The sequence below is a fragment of the Anomaloglossus baeobatrachus genome, chromosome 5 (assembly GCF_048569485.1).
Source record: "Anomaloglossus baeobatrachus isolate aAnoBae1 chromosome 5, aAnoBae1.hap1, whole genome shotgun sequence".
Classification (NCBI taxonomy): Eukaryota; Metazoa; Chordata; class Amphibia; order Anura; family Aromobatidae; genus Anomaloglossus; species Anomaloglossus baeobatrachus.
In genome coordinates this window covers 266,147,100-266,164,406 of record NC_134357.1, presented here as the reverse complement: position 1 = coordinate 266,164,406, position 17,307 = coordinate 266,147,100, and the positions used below count along the sequence as shown (strand labels likewise).

The following is a 17,307-nucleotide window of genomic DNA, read 5'->3' as shown; positions in this document are numbered from 1 at the left end:
AAACTGAAAGTGAAAATGTGTTGCAAATTCTTAGTAGTAAAGCTCCTCCTCTAGACTAGATCATACTAGGTGTGCATCTTCCAAGCATCTCACAGCTGCCTGCTACTCAGAACAGGAAGACTGTAAGGGTATGTGCGCACTAGGCGTTTTTTTTCACGCTGCGTTTTTATGTGCGTTTTTGTCTCAAAAAACGCACCCACAGCTAAAAAACGCGACAAAAACGCATGCGTTTTTACCGCGATTTGGTGCGTTTTTGCTGCGTTTTTGCTCACTGCGTTTTTAATCAGTGCACAATGCCATTAAAGATTGTTGATGAAAAAAAAAAAAAAAAAAAAAAAAAGCTCTGATGTCATTTCCTTCTTCAAAATGTTCATTGTATGCAGGAGAGCAGACAGCTGCAGAACTAGTGTATGCAGGAGAGCAGACAGCAGCTGCAGAACTACAAGGCTCAGCATCCTCCATCCAGGACTGCATGCAGGAGTTTTTTGCCCAAAAAGAAAAAAAAATGATATGGGCTTCGCTATATTTTTGTATGCTAGCCAGGTACAGCAGGCAGGTACAGGCTGCCCCCAATCCCCAGCTGCCTATTTGTACCCGGCTGAGGATCAAAAATATAGGGAAGCCCCTTTTTTTTTTTTTTTTTTATTTCATGAATTTCAAGAAATAATTGAAAAAAAAAAATGACATAGGCTTCGCCCAATTTTTGAGTCCAGCCAGATACAACTAGGCAGCTGGGGATTGGAATCCGCAGTGCAGAGTGCCCAAGCTTTCTGGGCACCCCCGCGGCGAATTGCAGTCCGCAGCTACCCCAGAAAATGGCACTTTCATAGAAGCGCCATCTTCTGGCGCTGTATCCAACTCTTCCAGCTACCCTGGTGACTGTGGCTCGCTGGGTAATAATGGAGTTAGGGCTAGCTGTATATTATCAGCTGGCCCTAAGCCTGAAATTCATGGGGTCACGCCAATATTAGACATGGCCACCATGAATTTCTAGTAATGATAAAAAAAAAAAAAAAAACACAACACAGAAAAATATTTTTATTAGAAATAAAACACAACACAATTAGTGACTCCATCTTTATTGAAATAAAGAACCCCCCTCCGCAGTAATCCTGGGTCAGGGGTCCCGCGCCGTCCAATCCGGATCCAATATCATCTGATCGGTTTGCTGGAAGGCAAAGCGATCAGATGATGTGTCAGGTTAAAGGACGTGAATCACATGACACAGCAGCTGATTGTATAATCGGCTTTTATACAATCAGCTGGAGCATCAGTGCAAAAAAAATAAATAAATAAATAAATACTCACGTCTGTGCTGATTACCGGCAGCTCCTGGAGCGATGGGATGAGAGTCTGATCCTGTCCCATCGCTGCAGGAGCTGCCGGTAATCAGCTGATGAAGTCCCCTGACGGCAGGATCAGCTGATAGCCGGCCGGGCGCGAAAAAGCCGGCGACACCACGAGAATTACGATCAGCTGATGCGTCAGGTGACTGCATCAGGTGATCCACTGCCAGGTCCTGCAAGCTTCGTACGTGCCCCGGGGAGACTGCACACAGCCAGAGCGGCGGTACCGGGACAGGAGCGGGCATGGCACCGGGACCCTGCAGACAGGTGAGTATGACATATTTTTTTTTTTCTACTGTTCACTTTGGTTTTCGCCGCTGCCTCCACCTCCCGCCCAGACATGGCGCCGCACGGAGCTGACATGCACCGGGCGGGTTGTGGACGCAGCGGTGGCGGTACCGGGAGGATTCATGCTTCTGTTTTTACCAACAGAAGGAATCCTCTTCCTGTACACGTCACTTTAATGCCCACCCCTTGCGTTTACAGCTGCGTTTTTAGTCATAGAAACGCAGCTTTATGCGTTTTTCATTGCGTTGTTGAACATCTCATTGAACTCAATGGGTGAAAAACGCAGTGAAAAACGCAGAAATAATTGACATGCTGCATTTTTGTGGTCACCACAAAAACACAGCTACAAAAAAACGCTGTGTGCAGACAGCACTTCTGAAAACCCATAGACATTGCTGGGGAAGCAATGTCACTGCGTTTTCAGCACAAAAACGCGGTAAAAAACGCCGTTAAAAACGCAGCAAAAACGCCTAGTGCGCACAAGGCCTAAGAAGTATTCTTTCAACAAACTTTGCATCAGTTAACTGTGAGTACATGAGGAATAATAACAGTATCACTGACCACTTTATCAGTTGTACGACCTGGCAATAATTTTGTACAATTGTTTTTAGGAAAAACAATTGTCATTTGGATTGTGAATGCAGAATTAAAAACCTGAGAATGTCAAAGAAGCATCACATTAAATGAGCTGTATTTGAACATTTCACCATCACTCAAGATAGAAAACATTATGTCTGTCAGTGTATGACAAATGATCCAGACGAAAACAAATGCTGTGAAGCCAAGATGAGTGCATATTCAGGCAAAGATAAAAATGCTCCTACCAGAGCTTCTAATCTAAAGAGACATTTACAGCGCTTTCATCCAGAAGTACTGAAAGCAGTGGAGGAGGAAGACTGCATCCAAACCAATGAACCAGTGCCCAGCTCTTCCAGCCAAACAAAGGAGCAGAGAACTTTGCAGCCATCAGTTGTAAGATATTTTGTCAGTGACAAAGTTACTGTGACAATGACAGTAGATACATTTAAAAAACAGATCATAGAGCTTGTTGTAAAGGATAGTGTGCCTATTTCATTATTTTCACGACCAGCTTTTATGTGTCTGAATGGGGAAATGGCCCGCAAGCTTGGTGTTTCTCTGGAGAGAGAGAGTATTAGAAAATTAGTAATCGAAGAAGCTTTTAAACAAAAGGAAGAACTTAAAAAAACTCTCAAGGGACGCTTTCTGTTTCTTAAAATGGATGCCTGCACACGTCACAGAGTGAACTATTTTGCCATCAATGTCCGATTTGTTTGTGACAAAAATGAAATAGTTACCAAGACATTGGCAGTAAAAGACACCAAAGCTCATCACACCAGTGAGTTTCTCCAGGTCTTGGTGGAAAAGGTTCTGCAAGTCTATGAACTTAAAAAAGAGCAAGTTCTTTCTGTCGTAACTGACAATGCTTCAAATATGATAAGTACTATTAATGAATGAGAGTAATGATGGTGACCAGCAGCTAGAAGAACATTCTGGGTCCACAGACAGAGAAATGTTTGAAATAGAGGAACACAGTATTGTAACTGAGGAGCAAACTGAAGTTGCTTCAGATGAACAACAACATGATAGTTTAGATGATCTTGTTGAAACTGTGTCAATATGTTCTTTCATTCATCACATGCGCTGTGTTGTGCATACGCTACAGCTGGCTATGAGGCTATGTGCGCACGTGTGCGCTCTGCACCGCACCTAAAAGGTGCGCTTCAGAGCGCAGCTGAAAAGCTCCGTTCTGAAGCGCATGGTGCCGGCAGAGAACGTGCGCTCTGAATGCTGCCTCTCCCTATAGACAGCATGCAAACCGCACGAAAGAAGTGACATGTCACTTCTTAGAACGTAGCGATTCGGGCAGCAGCCGAATCGCTGTGTTCTAATATGCCACGTGCGCACGGTTCCTGCACAATCTCCATAGACTGTGCAGGGGACGCAGGACGCATGCAGTTACGCTGCGGTGCAGAACGCAGCGTAACTGCATGCAATACGCACACGTGCGCACATAGCCTGAGAGACAGTCTGCAAGAAGGACATGCTGCTGCACTGATTGGCAAGGTGAGAAAATTGGCTACTGTTGCCAGAACCCCTAAAGTTGACTCAATTTTGAAGAGACGTGCTGGAAAAGGGGCAATTATTGATCAAGCCACACGATGGGGCAGTACTTACTTAATGATTCAGCGCTTGGTTGAACTGAAAATCTTTCTTGTAGACATGGCTAACCCTCAACTGACGCTAAATTAAAGTCAGTGGAATCAGGTGACTGAGCTGGAAAAATTGCTAGAGCACCCATTTACAGTGACTAAAAAATTACAAGCAGAGGACTTAACTCCAGGTATTTTCTTAACCCCATTACGACCGCGTTACGTTTTAAAACGGCACTAAAAAAGGGTACTTATTCCTTTCTGCCGTTTTAAAACGGCGGTCGGAAAAAAGGGTCTAGCGCCCCCCAGAGTCAGAAAATTTCCGGGGTCTCAGCTGCCGGGGGTAGCTGAGACCCTGGAGATCATGATTCGGGCCGGTTTTTCCGGTCCCCGCTCACCTGATGACCGGTATACACCGTATACCGATGATCAGGTTACAGTAAATGACCGCGCCGGTAAAAAATCATTTATCTCCCATCTGGCATGATCAAACATGTCAGATGGGAGATAAATCTTTTTCCCGGTTCCCTCCGGTCCCCTCGGTATCCCCAAAGTGCCCCCCCCGACCCCCAACCCCCTCCCGAAAATCCAAGATGGCCGCGCGCATCGGAGAGCACAGCAGCGCGCCGGCCGCATTTACAGTGTTCCTATGGTTTCTGTCGTATGTGCCATAAAACATACGACAGAAACCTGCTCCCCAGGCCCTGCCGGGTCCCCCCCTACCCCCCCCTGGTGTCCCCCGGTGTCATACATACCGGAGCGCTGATCCCCCGCGGCCCCCTCCTCCTTCTCTGCAGACTCCGGTCACATGTGCCGAGCAGATGACAGCTTCCTGTGTTCAGGACGCTGGCTGCTGCTCAGCACTGTGCAGCTGTGACCCGGGGAGGGTGGGTGCAGCTTTTTGCACCCACTCTCCTCAAATGGAGGGTCTGCCCTACTAGAAAATGGGGGATACGTTCCCTGAACGTGTCCCCCATATTCTAGAAGGTCCAGAGTCGACGTGGGACGTCCAAATGGATTATAGTGGATTTTTTTTTTTCTTTTCAATAAATTGGTCAATCAGGGAATGTTTGGGGGAGTGTTTTTTCAAATAAATTTTTTTTTGTTGTCAATTTTTTTTCTTATTACTGTCAATTAGTTATGTCGGGTATCTGATAGACGCCGTGACATAACTAATTGCTGGGCTTGATGCCAGGTGACATTACACACCTGGTATCAACCCCATTCATTACCCCGTTAGCCAACGCACCAGGGCGCGGGATGAGCTGGGGCGAAGCGCCAGAATTGGCGCATCTAATGGATGCGCCACTTCTGGGGCGGCTGCGGCCTGCTATTTTTAGGCTGGGAAGAGTCCAATAACCATGGCTCTTCCCATCCTGAAAATACCAGACCCCAGCTGTCAGCTTCACCTTGGCTGGTGATCTAATTTGGGGGGACCCCACGTTTGTTTTTTTTTTTAATTATTTATTTATAAATAATTAAAAAAAAAAAAACAGCTTGGGGAGCCCTCCAAATTGATCACCAGACAAGATGAAGCTGTCAGCTGTGGTTTGCAGGCTACAGCTGTCTGCTTTACCCTAGCTGGCTATCAAAAATAGGGGGGACCCCACGTCATTTATTTTAATTTTTTTTTTTTTTTTTTGGGCTAAATACAAGGCTAGGCATCCTTTAGTGTCACATGAAAGGCACTAAAGGGCGCCAGCTTAGAATATGCAGGGGGGTGGGACGTTATATATGTTTGACATCTATCCATTCATCCATTGTAGCATTTTACGCTGTGTGCCCACAATCAGGGTTTGCAGCGTTTTGGGCGCAGAGTGTTTTCCCTGCGTCCATAACGCTGCGTTGTGCAGTAGAAGCACAGTGGCAGGATTTTTAGAAATCCCGTGCCCACTGTGTTTCTTTTCTCCGCAGCATAAACCGACCTGTGGCGCAGCTTCCCGAGCCTCAGCATGTCAATTTATGCTGCGGAGATGAGTGTTCTTTGCAGGTAGAATAAAACTAAAGTCCACAGCAGCCTGAACCCAAATCGTGGGCATGGGCAGCTGCGTTCTCCCGTGGACAACACTCACATTTCTGCAGGAGGCTGACACTGTGTACTAGACGCCGTGTCGCTGGATCATGGCCACATAGCCTAAAGGCTACTTTACACGCTGCGATATCGGTCCCGATATCGCTAGTGTGGGTACCCGCCCCCATCTGTTGTGCGACACGGGCAAATCGCTGCCCGTGCCGCACAACATCGCGCAGACGCATCACACATACTTACCTGCCCGGCGACGTCGCTGTGACCGGCGAACCGCCTCCTTTCTAAGGGGGCGGTCCGTGTGGCGTCACAGTGACGTCACTGAGCGGCCGCCCAATAGAAGCGGAGGGGCGGAGATGAGTGGCCGGAACATCCCGCCCACCTTCTTCCTTCCTCATAGCGGCCGGGAGGCAGGTAAGGAGAGGTTCCTCGTTCCTGCGGCGTCACACATAGCGATGTGTGCTGCCGCAGGAGCGACGAACTACATCGTTACTGCTGCAGTAACGATAATCGAGAATGGACCCCCATGTCACCGATGAGCGATTTTGCACGTTTTTGCAACGATGCAAAATCGCTCATCGGTGTCACACGCAGCAACATCGCTAATGCGGCCGGATGTGCGTCACCAATTCCGTGACCCTAACGACTCCGCATTAGCGATGTCGCAGCGTGTAAAGCCCCCTTAACAGTGAGAAATTTGTTGCTACAGCAACATTTTTGTGAAGTACCTGTGGATTCAAAATGCTTACTATACTCCTGAATAAAATCCTTGAGGGGTCCAGTTTCCAAAATGAGGTCACTTGTGGGGGGTTTCTGATGTATAGGTACCCAAGGGGCCCTGCTAATGTGACATGGTGCGCGCAATTTACTTCAACTTTTCCAAAATTCAAATGGTGCTCCTTCCATTCCAAGCCCTCCCATTTATCCAAACAAAGGTTTTTGGCCACATGTGGGGTATCCCTGCACTCACAAGAAATTAGATAATAACCTGTGGGGTACACGTTTTGTTGTTGCCTCTTGAAAAAGTGAAAAATGTGTCGCTAAATCAACATTTTTGTGAAAAAAATGAAAATTTCAATATGGCAACCTAAGCTTATCAAATTCTGTGAAGTATTCGTGGATTCAAAATGCTCAATATACACCTAGATTAAAGCCTTGAGGGGTCTTATTTCCAGAATGGGGTCACTTGTGGGGGACCTCCACTGCTTAGGCACCTCAGGGGCTCTCCTAATGCAACATGGCGTCCGCTATTGATTCCAGCCAATTTTGCAGTCAAACTGCACTCCTTCTCTTCTGAGCCCTGTAGTGTGCCCAAACAGTTGATTTCCACCACATACAAGATATCAACAAACTCAGGAGAAATTGCGCAATAAATTTCATGGTGATTTATTTCCTGTTACCCTTGTGAAAAAAAAAGCTACCTGGTTGAAGTAACAATTTTGTGGTAAAATTTTATTTTTTTATTTTCATGGCTCAACGTTATAAACTTCTGTAAAGCTCCTGGGGGTTCAGGGTACTCACCAAACATCTAGATAAATTCCTTGAGGGGCCTAGTTTCCAATATGGGGTCACTTGTGGTGTTTTTTTGCTGTTTACGTACCTTAGGGGTCCTCCAAATGCGACATGGTGCCTGCAATCTTTTTCAGCCAAATTTCCTTTCCAAAATTCAAATATTGCTCCTTCCATTCCAAGCCCTCCCATTTCTCCAAACAAAGGTTTCAGACCACAAGTGAGGTATCACCGCGCTCATAAAAAAGTGGGTAACAAACGTTGGGGTCAAATTTTTGGAATTACCTCTTGAAAAAGTGAAAAAATTGATGCTAAAGCAACATTTTTGAGAAAAAAATGAAAATTTTCAATGTGACAACGTAACGTTATCAAAATCTGTGAAGTACTTGTGGATCCAAAATGCTCACTATACCCCTAGATAGAAGCCTTAAGGGGTCTAGTTTCCAAAATGGTGTCACTTGTGAGGGGTTTCTGCTGTTTAGGTACCTTAGCGGACATGTAAATGCAACATGGTGCCCGCAATCTATTTCAGCCAAATTTGCTTTCCAAAATTCAAATATTGCTCCTTCTGTTCCGAGCCCTCCCATTTGTCCAAACAAAGGTTTCTGACCACATGTGGGGTATTGGCGCGTTCATAAGAAAGTGGGTAACAAGTTTTGGGGTTCATTTTGTTGTGTTATTTCTTCTAAAAGTGAATAAATTTGGGGTAGAGCAACATTTTAGGTAAAATTTTATTTTTTGCTTTTTTTCATTCCACTTTGCTTTAGTTCCTGTGAAGCACCTGAAGGGTTAATAAACTTCTTGGATGTGGTTTTGAGTACTTTGAGGGGTGCTGTTTTGAGAATGGTGTCACTTTTAGGTATTTTCTGTCACTTAGGCCTCTCAAAGTCACTTCAAATGTGATGTGGTCCCTAAAAAAATGGTTTTGTGAATTTTGTTGAAAAAATGGGAAATTGCTGATGAACTTTGACCCCTTCTAACTTCCTAACCCCAAAACATTTTGTTTCAGAAATTGCGCTAATGTAAAGTAGACATGTGGGAAATGTTATTTATTAACTGTTTTGTGTGACATAACTCTCTGGGTTAAGGGCATAAAAATTAAAAGTTTGAAAATTGCAAAATTTTCAAAATTTTCATCAAATTTCCGATTTTTTCACAAATAAAAGCAAAAAATATCGTTCTAAATTTATAACTATCATGAAGTACAATATGTCACGAAAAAACAATGTCAGAATCACCGGGATCCGTTGAAGCGTTCCAGAGTTATGACCTCATAAAGTGACACTGGTCAGAATTGCAAAAAATGGCCTGGGCATTAAGGACAAAACTGGCTTCGTCCTTAAGGGGTTAAAGGAGTGGAAGAACCTGATGTTTCGCCTGTCCCAAAGAGGAGGGTTAATTGCAAGTGGCATTGCTACATCAATGAAACGGAGAGAGGAGCTACTATTACAAAATAACATTCTTTTGGCAGCTGTTTATGTAGACCCAATGCATCGGATTCTTCTAGATGATCAACAGCTAAGTAAAGGAAAAGAAGCTCTGTTTGGAATAGCAGTGAGGATGAAAGGGTTGCAGAACAGTCAGGAGGAACAAGAAGAATTTGGTCGTCCTGCCACATCTTCACCCTCATCATCAACTGATGAAGAATTTAATTTCGAAAAATATTTGGATCACAAGGACCGTGCAAAGCGTTCCCGCATAGAAGAAGAGTCATCCCCATCAAGGAACACAGCCAGTACATTTCAGCAGAATTTTTCATGTGCACTAAAAGAAATTGAGAAATTTGACCGTTCATCAAAAATAACAGTGCAACAAGCGATTCCTCTGTATCCTGACATTGTCAGAGATGTTGCCCAAGTGGTTACGGCTTTGCCACCAACACAAGTTAGTGTAGAGAGGTTGTTCTCTGCTCTCAAAACAATTAGATCAGATTTGAGGGCATCCATGAAGGAGGATCTGACACAGGCAATACTTTTTTTAATTTATAGATTTCTTCTTATTAACTGCATAAGTGTTTATTGCATATTTACTTACAGTTTAGAAAAGTTTATAAAAGTTATTTGCTATATTCTAATTGTAATAAATGTAGTTTTTGCTCTAAGTGGTCTGATTACTTATATGATGGTGAGAAACTGAATAAGCACGATGTTAATATTTTACAACAGTAAATTTGTTGTTATGAATTGGCCATTTATGAAGGAGTCTGAGTCGGAGCCGGAGTCGGAACCTGATAAAATCCAGGAGTCGGAGTCGCAACTGTGGCTTACCGACTCCACAGCCCTGCCTGCCAGTGGGATTTTTTGAGCATTTTTAATAATTTTTTGGGGGTGTCTTTTGTACTGGAGGAAAATGTTTTATTTATCGTCATTCAACAATGAAGAAACCGCTACCAATTTTTGAAGCAAAAACTGCTAAAAGTAAAAAAAACACGTGGGTTTCTTTTAGGCCTTTCCATTGACTTAATTTATGAAATATAGAGCGTCTTCATGGCAGAAGCCATGTTTAATCACTTGGTGTCTTTTGAAACCTGAAATTGTTAAAAGATGCTCAAACAGTTGAACATATGACCAGCAAGTCCTTTTTTGAGCATTTAGTATTTTTTCAGGCGTATTTTGGAGCAAACCTGTTCCAAAGTTGGCCAAAAATAGCTTAGAATATTGTTTAAAAAGCACTACCTGTCTAAAGAGGTACTTGTGACAGATCGGATGGGGGTTAACGGATTAAAAAAATAAGAATTCTTTAAACCTTATTTGTATACCTAATCACTCCCATATTATACCCACATACAAAGGGAATCTGTCAGCAGGTTTTTGGTGTGTAATCTGCAGACAGCATGCTGTACGGGTTACCCCTTCACCCCCAGCTGATTTTCATTTTTTCGATTTTTCCTCCAAGAGCCATAACTTTTTTATTTTTCCATCAATATCGCCAAATGAGGGCTTGTATTTTGCAGGACAAGTTATACTTTTGAATGACTCCATTCATTCTACCCCGTATTGTACTGTAAAAAGGGGGGGAAGAAAACCAAGTGCACTGACATTGCAAAAAAAAGTGCAAACCTCGCGGGCACGGTCCTGTCTCCTCCTGTACTGTTTATGATAATTGTACTTGTCCCTATTATGTATACCCCTTTCACATGTAAAGCGCCATGGAATTGATGGCGCTATAATAATAAATATTAATAATTCCTCAATTTCTTTTTTTTTTATTGTTTTATTTATTTTTTTTCAATGGGGCAAGAGGTCAGTAATTTAAACTTGTGTTTTTTTCTTTAATTTTTTACATATTTGTTTTAAACTTTTTATTGTCTTTACTAGTCCTCTTAGGGGACTTGAAGCTTGACACTATCCAATTGCTTCTGCTGTTCTGAGTGGTGCTTCAGCTTGGCTCTGAACAGGAGAAATGCTGATGATCTGTGAATGCCGTCACTTGGCCGGCGTTCACAGTAACTTGGTCAGACAGCGACAGGAGTCACCGGTTGTCATGACAACCCGTCGGCACCCCATGATAATGTCACGGTGCTGCAGATGTAAGCGGGGAATGGAGCGCTCTTCGCCGCTGCATGTTAGTTGGCACTGTCAGAGTTTGACAACGAGATCTAACTAGTGACACAGGCGCGGGTGGATCTCTGATCCCCACACTCCTGTTAGCTGCACATGTTGACTGATCAGATCAGACCAGCATGTGCAGGGAAAGATGCGATCTTAGCACATAAGATTGCACCAAAGTCAGGGATACGACCAAGAACCTACTGATACGTCCTTGGTTGTGAAGGGGTTAGTATAGAGAATTCAGCCATGTGGGGGTCTTTTCTCACAAAGTGTGTTGTTGTTTACCTGTTATGTTTGTTTAACCCCTTTACAACTAATTACACGCTATGTACATCATGAGTTGTTTTCCTGCCTTTGATGTGGGCTCACACTGACCTCTCATATTTCCCTGAAGATGTAGACTAAATCATTCAGCCTACATCTGCCTCTAAACAGCCACGGAAGCAGCGGCGCTCAGCTTGTGGCTGGTAACCTGTTAAATGCCGCTGTCAATCTCTGACACGGGCATTTATCGCGCACTGGCAGAGAGTCCCGAGACGTCATTTTGTGTGCCAGCAACAAAATTGAGGGAAGCCAATCAGTTGTCATGACAACCAGGGGTTAGCTGTGAAAACCAGCTCGTGGCCAGTATTCATAGGAGACTGTGAGTTCTCTTACATATATAACAGGTGCTCAGACCATTGCAGGTTTAAGTCCCCTAAAGGGACTATTGCATGCAGCACAAAGTAAGAAATAAATGGTTTAAAAAAAATATTAAAAAAAAAAATGTAAATGTTCAAATCGCCCCCCCCCCCCCCCTTTTACCACATTACAAGAAATAAAAAAAAAAAACATATCTGGTAATGCTGCATTTGTAAAAGTCTGATCTATGAAACTATAAAATAAATTAATCTGATCAGTAAACAGCATAACAAGAAAAAAAAAAATCTAAATCCCAGTATAGGAGTTTTTCAGCTGCTGTAACCCCAAAAAAAATGTAATAACAGGCGATCAAAACATCATGTATACCCCAAAATAAAATCAACAAAGACATCACCTTGGGGCGCAAAAACCAAGCGCTCACACAGCTCCAGGTCCCAAATTTGAAAACGCTACGGGCTCTTGGAAAGTCGTGACATAAACAAGAATTTCACTTTTTTTGCCACAATGGGAAATATTTTCCCGCTTATCATTTCATTATATGATAAAATGAATGGTGTCCTTCAAAAGTACAACTCATCCCGCAAAAACCAAGCCCTCACACCAGGTATATTGATGGAAAAATAAAAGGTATGGCTCTTGGAATAAAGGGAGGAAAAAATGAAAATGCAAAAATGAAAAATTGCCCGATCCTTAAGGAGTTACGCTCCTCCAGTAGTTTATCATGAGTGTGACCTGCGGCAGGGTCTTTGCCTACATCATGCCACTCTCAGATGGGGTAGGAAAAACCTGCTGATACATTCCCTTTAAGGTTGGCAAAAGCGCAAAAAATAGCAAAAGTCGCAATCTTTTTGGTTAGATAACCAGATAACCACATTTTAAACGGAAGTATAACCCATTTCTTAAATGATAAACTAAAACCTGACTATTTTTGTAACTTTATTTTTTATTGTGGGGGGCAGCCATGTAACCCTAGGCACTACTAATATGAGGGCACATTGAAGAAAGATATTGCCAGTGAACATTCCCCATGTATTGGAAGGTGGATGAAGGGTCATGTAGGGGTCTCTTGGTTGGTGGCTACTTATGTGATACAAGTAGGAAGGTAAGGCTGGAGGTATACTTGAGTGTGACTCGCACGAGGGTCGCATCGCCCGGACTGACCAGCGGCTCTCCTGACAGGAGCATGTCAGCTGCATAGAAGCTGTATGGAAGCTGACACGCTCCTGTCAGAAAAACCGCCGGCCAGTCCAGGCTTGGCAATGTGATCTTCGTGCAAGTCACACGCAAGTGTGACTCCAGCCTAATAAGTAGAAACGTTCTCTCCATTGGTGCGTTCTCTGTGATAATTCTTACTCACCTTGGCTACTGTCTGTAGAATAATCCTCCATGTGATGTCCTTCACTTCTGCCAGACCCCTCATCACTCTCTATTTCTTCAACCTTAACGATAACCAGGTCATCAATCTACAACAGAATCATTAAGGATTACACTAGATGTCGTGTAAGTACTGTTGGGTCGCCGTGCTCCAGTCCATTGACATACCTCACTGTCCTGCAGGACGTGGTCATCATCCTGTGGGTCATTGGCGTCACTGTCATCACTCTGCAGAACGTGGTCATCATACTGTAGGACATTGGCATCATCCTTTGGGATGTGGTCATTCTTCTGAGGGACATCATCATCTAACTCTTCCTTAACAACATTGTCAACCTTATCCTCCTCTGACCAGTCCTCCAAATTAGGACTCTGACATCTCTCCGGTGTAATTCTCTTTATGGATCCATCTGTAGCAAACACACAAATGTAGGGAGTACCCTGGGACTGATGTCTGTAGATGGAGCGGATGATTGTGGCCTATATGTGATGATTGGTCAGAGGTCTCCTCACCTGGTGATGTGGGGGGAGTCTGGTCCTCCATGGTGATGGCTCGGAGCAGACCCTAATGTGTGAGGCTTCTCTCAGGGATCTTGTCCTTGCTGGTTCTCATGGAGGCTCCAGATCCGCACTCATGGGACCCTTTATAACCCTAAGTATCAGAAATAACAGCTAAACATGCGGCGCCATTAGGACTTCTCTCAGAATTCTTCATTTCTCAAGTCACAATGACTGGAATACAATGGTGCTGGAGTTGGTTTCTTATACAGAAGTTTCCTAGTCACAGAGTATTGTGTTTTAACAGCTTGAATAACAAGAAAAAATGATCACAATGCTAAACTACAAAGCAGTGATGTGAATGCTCCTACAAAAATCTAAAGGTGGCACAAAAGCGGGCATTAACGTGGGGACAGCAGGGAGTTTTGAAGAGTGTTATATGACTTCAGGCCACTGACTCACGTCACCACCAGATTAGATAGGTAGGCCCCGCATCAAATGCACATCACTCCAGCCGTGTCCAAAAAGGTGGTGGGCATAGGAGATGGCATCAACTTGGGCAATAAGATCATTTTAAACAAGGAACGTGTTTTGAAGGGTTAAATGACTTTGGGCCACTTATCTTACACCACATCAAACAGATAGGCATACCCAGCATCAAACGCAGATCACTCCAGCGTGGCCCATTGGGTTCTGGGCACCAGAGCTGGCATCAAAGTGGTCAGCCAATAAGTAACTGGTGCTTATTAAGGGGTAAAAGCATCTAACCTCATCCATAAACAGCTAGCGATGCCCTGGCACCAAAGTGGGCAATCAACCATTGTTTACTGACTCCGATCCATTGCAGCAATTTGGGTAGAACTCTTTAATTCCAAATTGCTCTTGGCTTTTCTAAACCAGTTTCTCCCAGCTCCACCAGTGTGAGCGGAATGGTGATGCCACTGCTCATCTAATTCATGGCGAGTGGTGGTGTACCGTATGCCAGAAATCCTTCTCCAGTCGGGGACAGGAGTAAGAGTCTGGCATGGCTCTTGGAGCTGCACGCCACTCAACAGATGTGTCAGATCCATGCAACACGTCAGGAGAGTCTGACAAAAACAATCACAGAATGTCACCCATCTTAATGAATGGGGGCCCTTGTGTTTTAGTAGGGTCATTCCCAAAATATACACGCTTCCCTTATGTACAGAATAGGGGATAATGTCATTATCACTATGGGTCCTACCACCATGATCCCAAGATTTACAGCATTTGTGATGCTCTTTACATCAATCCCCCATTCTCCGTCCCATCTGACCGCAGAACGGGGCATCCCTATATGTGTAATAATGGGGTACGATCACTGGCCCAAAGTCATTTAACCCTTCAAAAACACCAAGTATTCTCAATTGCAAAGGTAAGATTTTTCACCATGTGGTAGTTGTAATATTTACCAATTTAGGAAAAATTGGTGACAATAAATAGCAAAAGGCAGTTAAACGTCCCACATCATGTGACTGCGGACATCAGGGGGCTGCGAGGGTCCCGGTGGGATAGAATAGCGCCATACACACCAGTATCCCTACAGTCAGGTGTGACCGGGATATGGGCCATTGAGGTAAACCGGATCGTCCAGCTTTTATGGCCATAAACCATGGGAGCCAGACTGAAGCCCCCTGGATTTCATGTGGGATGTTCTCCTATATGTGTATCATTTAACCCTTTCATAGCAGGTGGCTTACTCCAATGTGTGGTAACTGGCCCACTCCCACTGTGATGGCAGCTCTCGTGCCCAGAACCCTTTCGGGCAAGCTGGAGTGGAATGCCGGTCATCGGGCTAAGTATGGGGTGAACTCAGCAACATTTAACCCTTCGGTGCCCACTTTGCTCTTAGCTACACTCACCTCAGGCAGTGCTGCCACTAAGAATTTCAGGGCCCCTGACTGGCATCATTTTGGGGCCCCCTTTGAGACTCCACCCCAGCTCCGCCTCTGGTTTGTAAGCCAGTTAATGAAGCGTGAAGAGGACCCCGGACTAGTCCTGTTTGTCCCCCCCTGGAGGCGGCCCTGCCTCAGGGTTCCGCACCCCATCGTATTTCATTACTGGGATTATTTCTGATTCTTGTTAAAATTTTTAATTTTTTTTTTTTTGCAAATAAACTTCTACATAAGAAACCAACTTTAGCATCAACCTCCAATCAGAGACCAGCAGCCCCCTGTCCTGGAATAAGGGGTAGAGGAGGATGAAGCACATACTAGGAGATGGGAGACATCCCCCACATTACACTCAGGCCAACTATGTACCCCGGGGAGACGTCACCCGCCCGCCCAGCACAGAGGAGTAACGATCGTCACTGTTCACACTCACTACACCATACGAAGGCGCGGGCAGCGAAAAGCGGCGGCTGTCACGTGACTGCAGTAATCAATAACAGTGGAGGAGGGCGGCAGGCGCATGTGTCTGGCACACGCCCCGCCCCCAGCCCCCTCCGCAGCCGCACGTTGATGAAGTCACCGCCCCTGGGCATGCCGGGTAATGAAGTTCTGTTTTCATCCAATCTGGGCAAACAGATCACGTGACTTCTGAAGCTGCGGCGTCTTGGGCGGTCACCCCGGCAACGGCAGACAGGAGGCTCAGTCAGCGATGAAAACGTGTGGCCGCAATGCAATGGTTATTTGCAGGTTAAAATATTTGTATTGCAGAATTTTCTGGGGTTTTTTTATGACTTTTATGGATAATAAATTATATTATGCTTTATTTTCTACTTCTCAGTTTTAACCAGCACAGGATGCAAATCTAAAAACAGTGGCATAGCTAAAGTCCAATGGTCCTTGTGCAAAATTTGGATCCCCCCCGCTGCTCCGCATGTTGGTCAGACGTATGCAGGGCCGCCATCAGGGCATGACAACCATGACTGGTGTATGGGGCCCGGTGAAGAAAGGGGCCCGGCCAGGGCCGTGGTAATTACTTAGCTTTATTAAGACCTGGGCCCGGTCCCCCTCTTCACCAGGCCCCTGGCAGTGTCACATCGGCCACTACACTGGCTAATAAGCATGCAAACTAGCGCTTCAGGGCACATGCAAATCGCTGCTGGCAAGGTCAGTGGGGCAGAGCAGGGCAGCGAAACGTCATCCCACGACCAAGCATGCAGCAGCGTGATGTGGTCATCACTCTGCAACCTCATCACACTGCTGCAGGTAACAGAGCTGCGGAGGTGGCGAGGACAGGTAAGCGATCCATGAGCTGAAGACTGCGGTAGCTGGAGATCGCCGAGGAAGATGGGGGAGCCCACTGACCCCAGTCCCTGCTTTGCTTCAAATGGATGAGCGTCGGAGGGCGCACATCCAGCTGAAATGCATCACGACTCAGAGAGAAGTCCACGTAATGTGGGAACAGGAGAGGGTGAGTAAAATGTTTTTGTTTTTTTTTCTTTTTGCAGCATAAAAATATACCAAGAGGAGCCAAGGAAGGGGACATATATACCAGGAGAAGGACAAATATACCAGGAAAGCCACAGAAACCAGGATGGGGACATATATCAGAATGTGCCAGGAGGGGACTATAAATACCAGGAGAGCCCAAGGAAGGGACATATATACTAGGATGGGGACATATATACCAGGAGAAGGACATATATCAGGAAGGGAACAGAAACCAGGATGACAACATATATACCAGAATGTGCCCAGGAAAGGGCTATATATACCAGGAGGAGGCCAGGAAGGGGACATATATATAAGGAAGGGGATAGAAACCAGGATGGGGACATATATACCAGAATGTAGCCAGGAGGGAGCTATATATACACACCAGTAGCAGGACAAATATATCAGGAAGGTGACAGAAACCAGGATGTGGACATATATACCAGAATGTGCCCAGGAGAGGGATATATATATATATATACCAGGAGGGCCCCAGGA

At 44.9% G+C, this 17,307-nt stretch overlaps 2 protein-coding genes across 3 annotated transcripts in view; both read right to left on the bottom strand.

The window, feature by feature from the left end:
• Positions 1–15,857, bottom strand: part of LOC142311229 (uncharacterized) — a 38,086-nt gene extending 22,229 nt beyond the window's left edge. Inside the window, exons 1-4 of one of the 2 annotated variants that reach the window (XM_075349447.1) lie at positions 15,752–15,857; positions 13,421–13,559; positions 13,076–13,317; positions 12,891–12,996 (exon numbers count right to left, since the gene is read on the bottom strand). In XM_075349447.1, the coding sequence (XP_075205562.1) occupies positions 12,891–12,996; positions 13,076–13,317; positions 13,421–13,451 (379 nt within the window). In that variant the 5' untranslated portion in view covers positions 13,452–13,559; positions 15,752–15,857. Of the gene's footprint in view, positions 1–12,890; positions 12,997–13,075; positions 13,318–13,420; positions 13,560–15,687 lie in introns of both variants that reach the window. The other variant, XM_075349448.1, reaches the window with a different exon arrangement.
• LOC142312732 (uncharacterized) overlaps positions 1–17,307 on the bottom strand; it is a 157,143-nt gene that overhangs the window by 62,553 nt on the left and 77,283 nt on the right. The gene's annotated exons all lie outside the window — the stretch shown is intronic.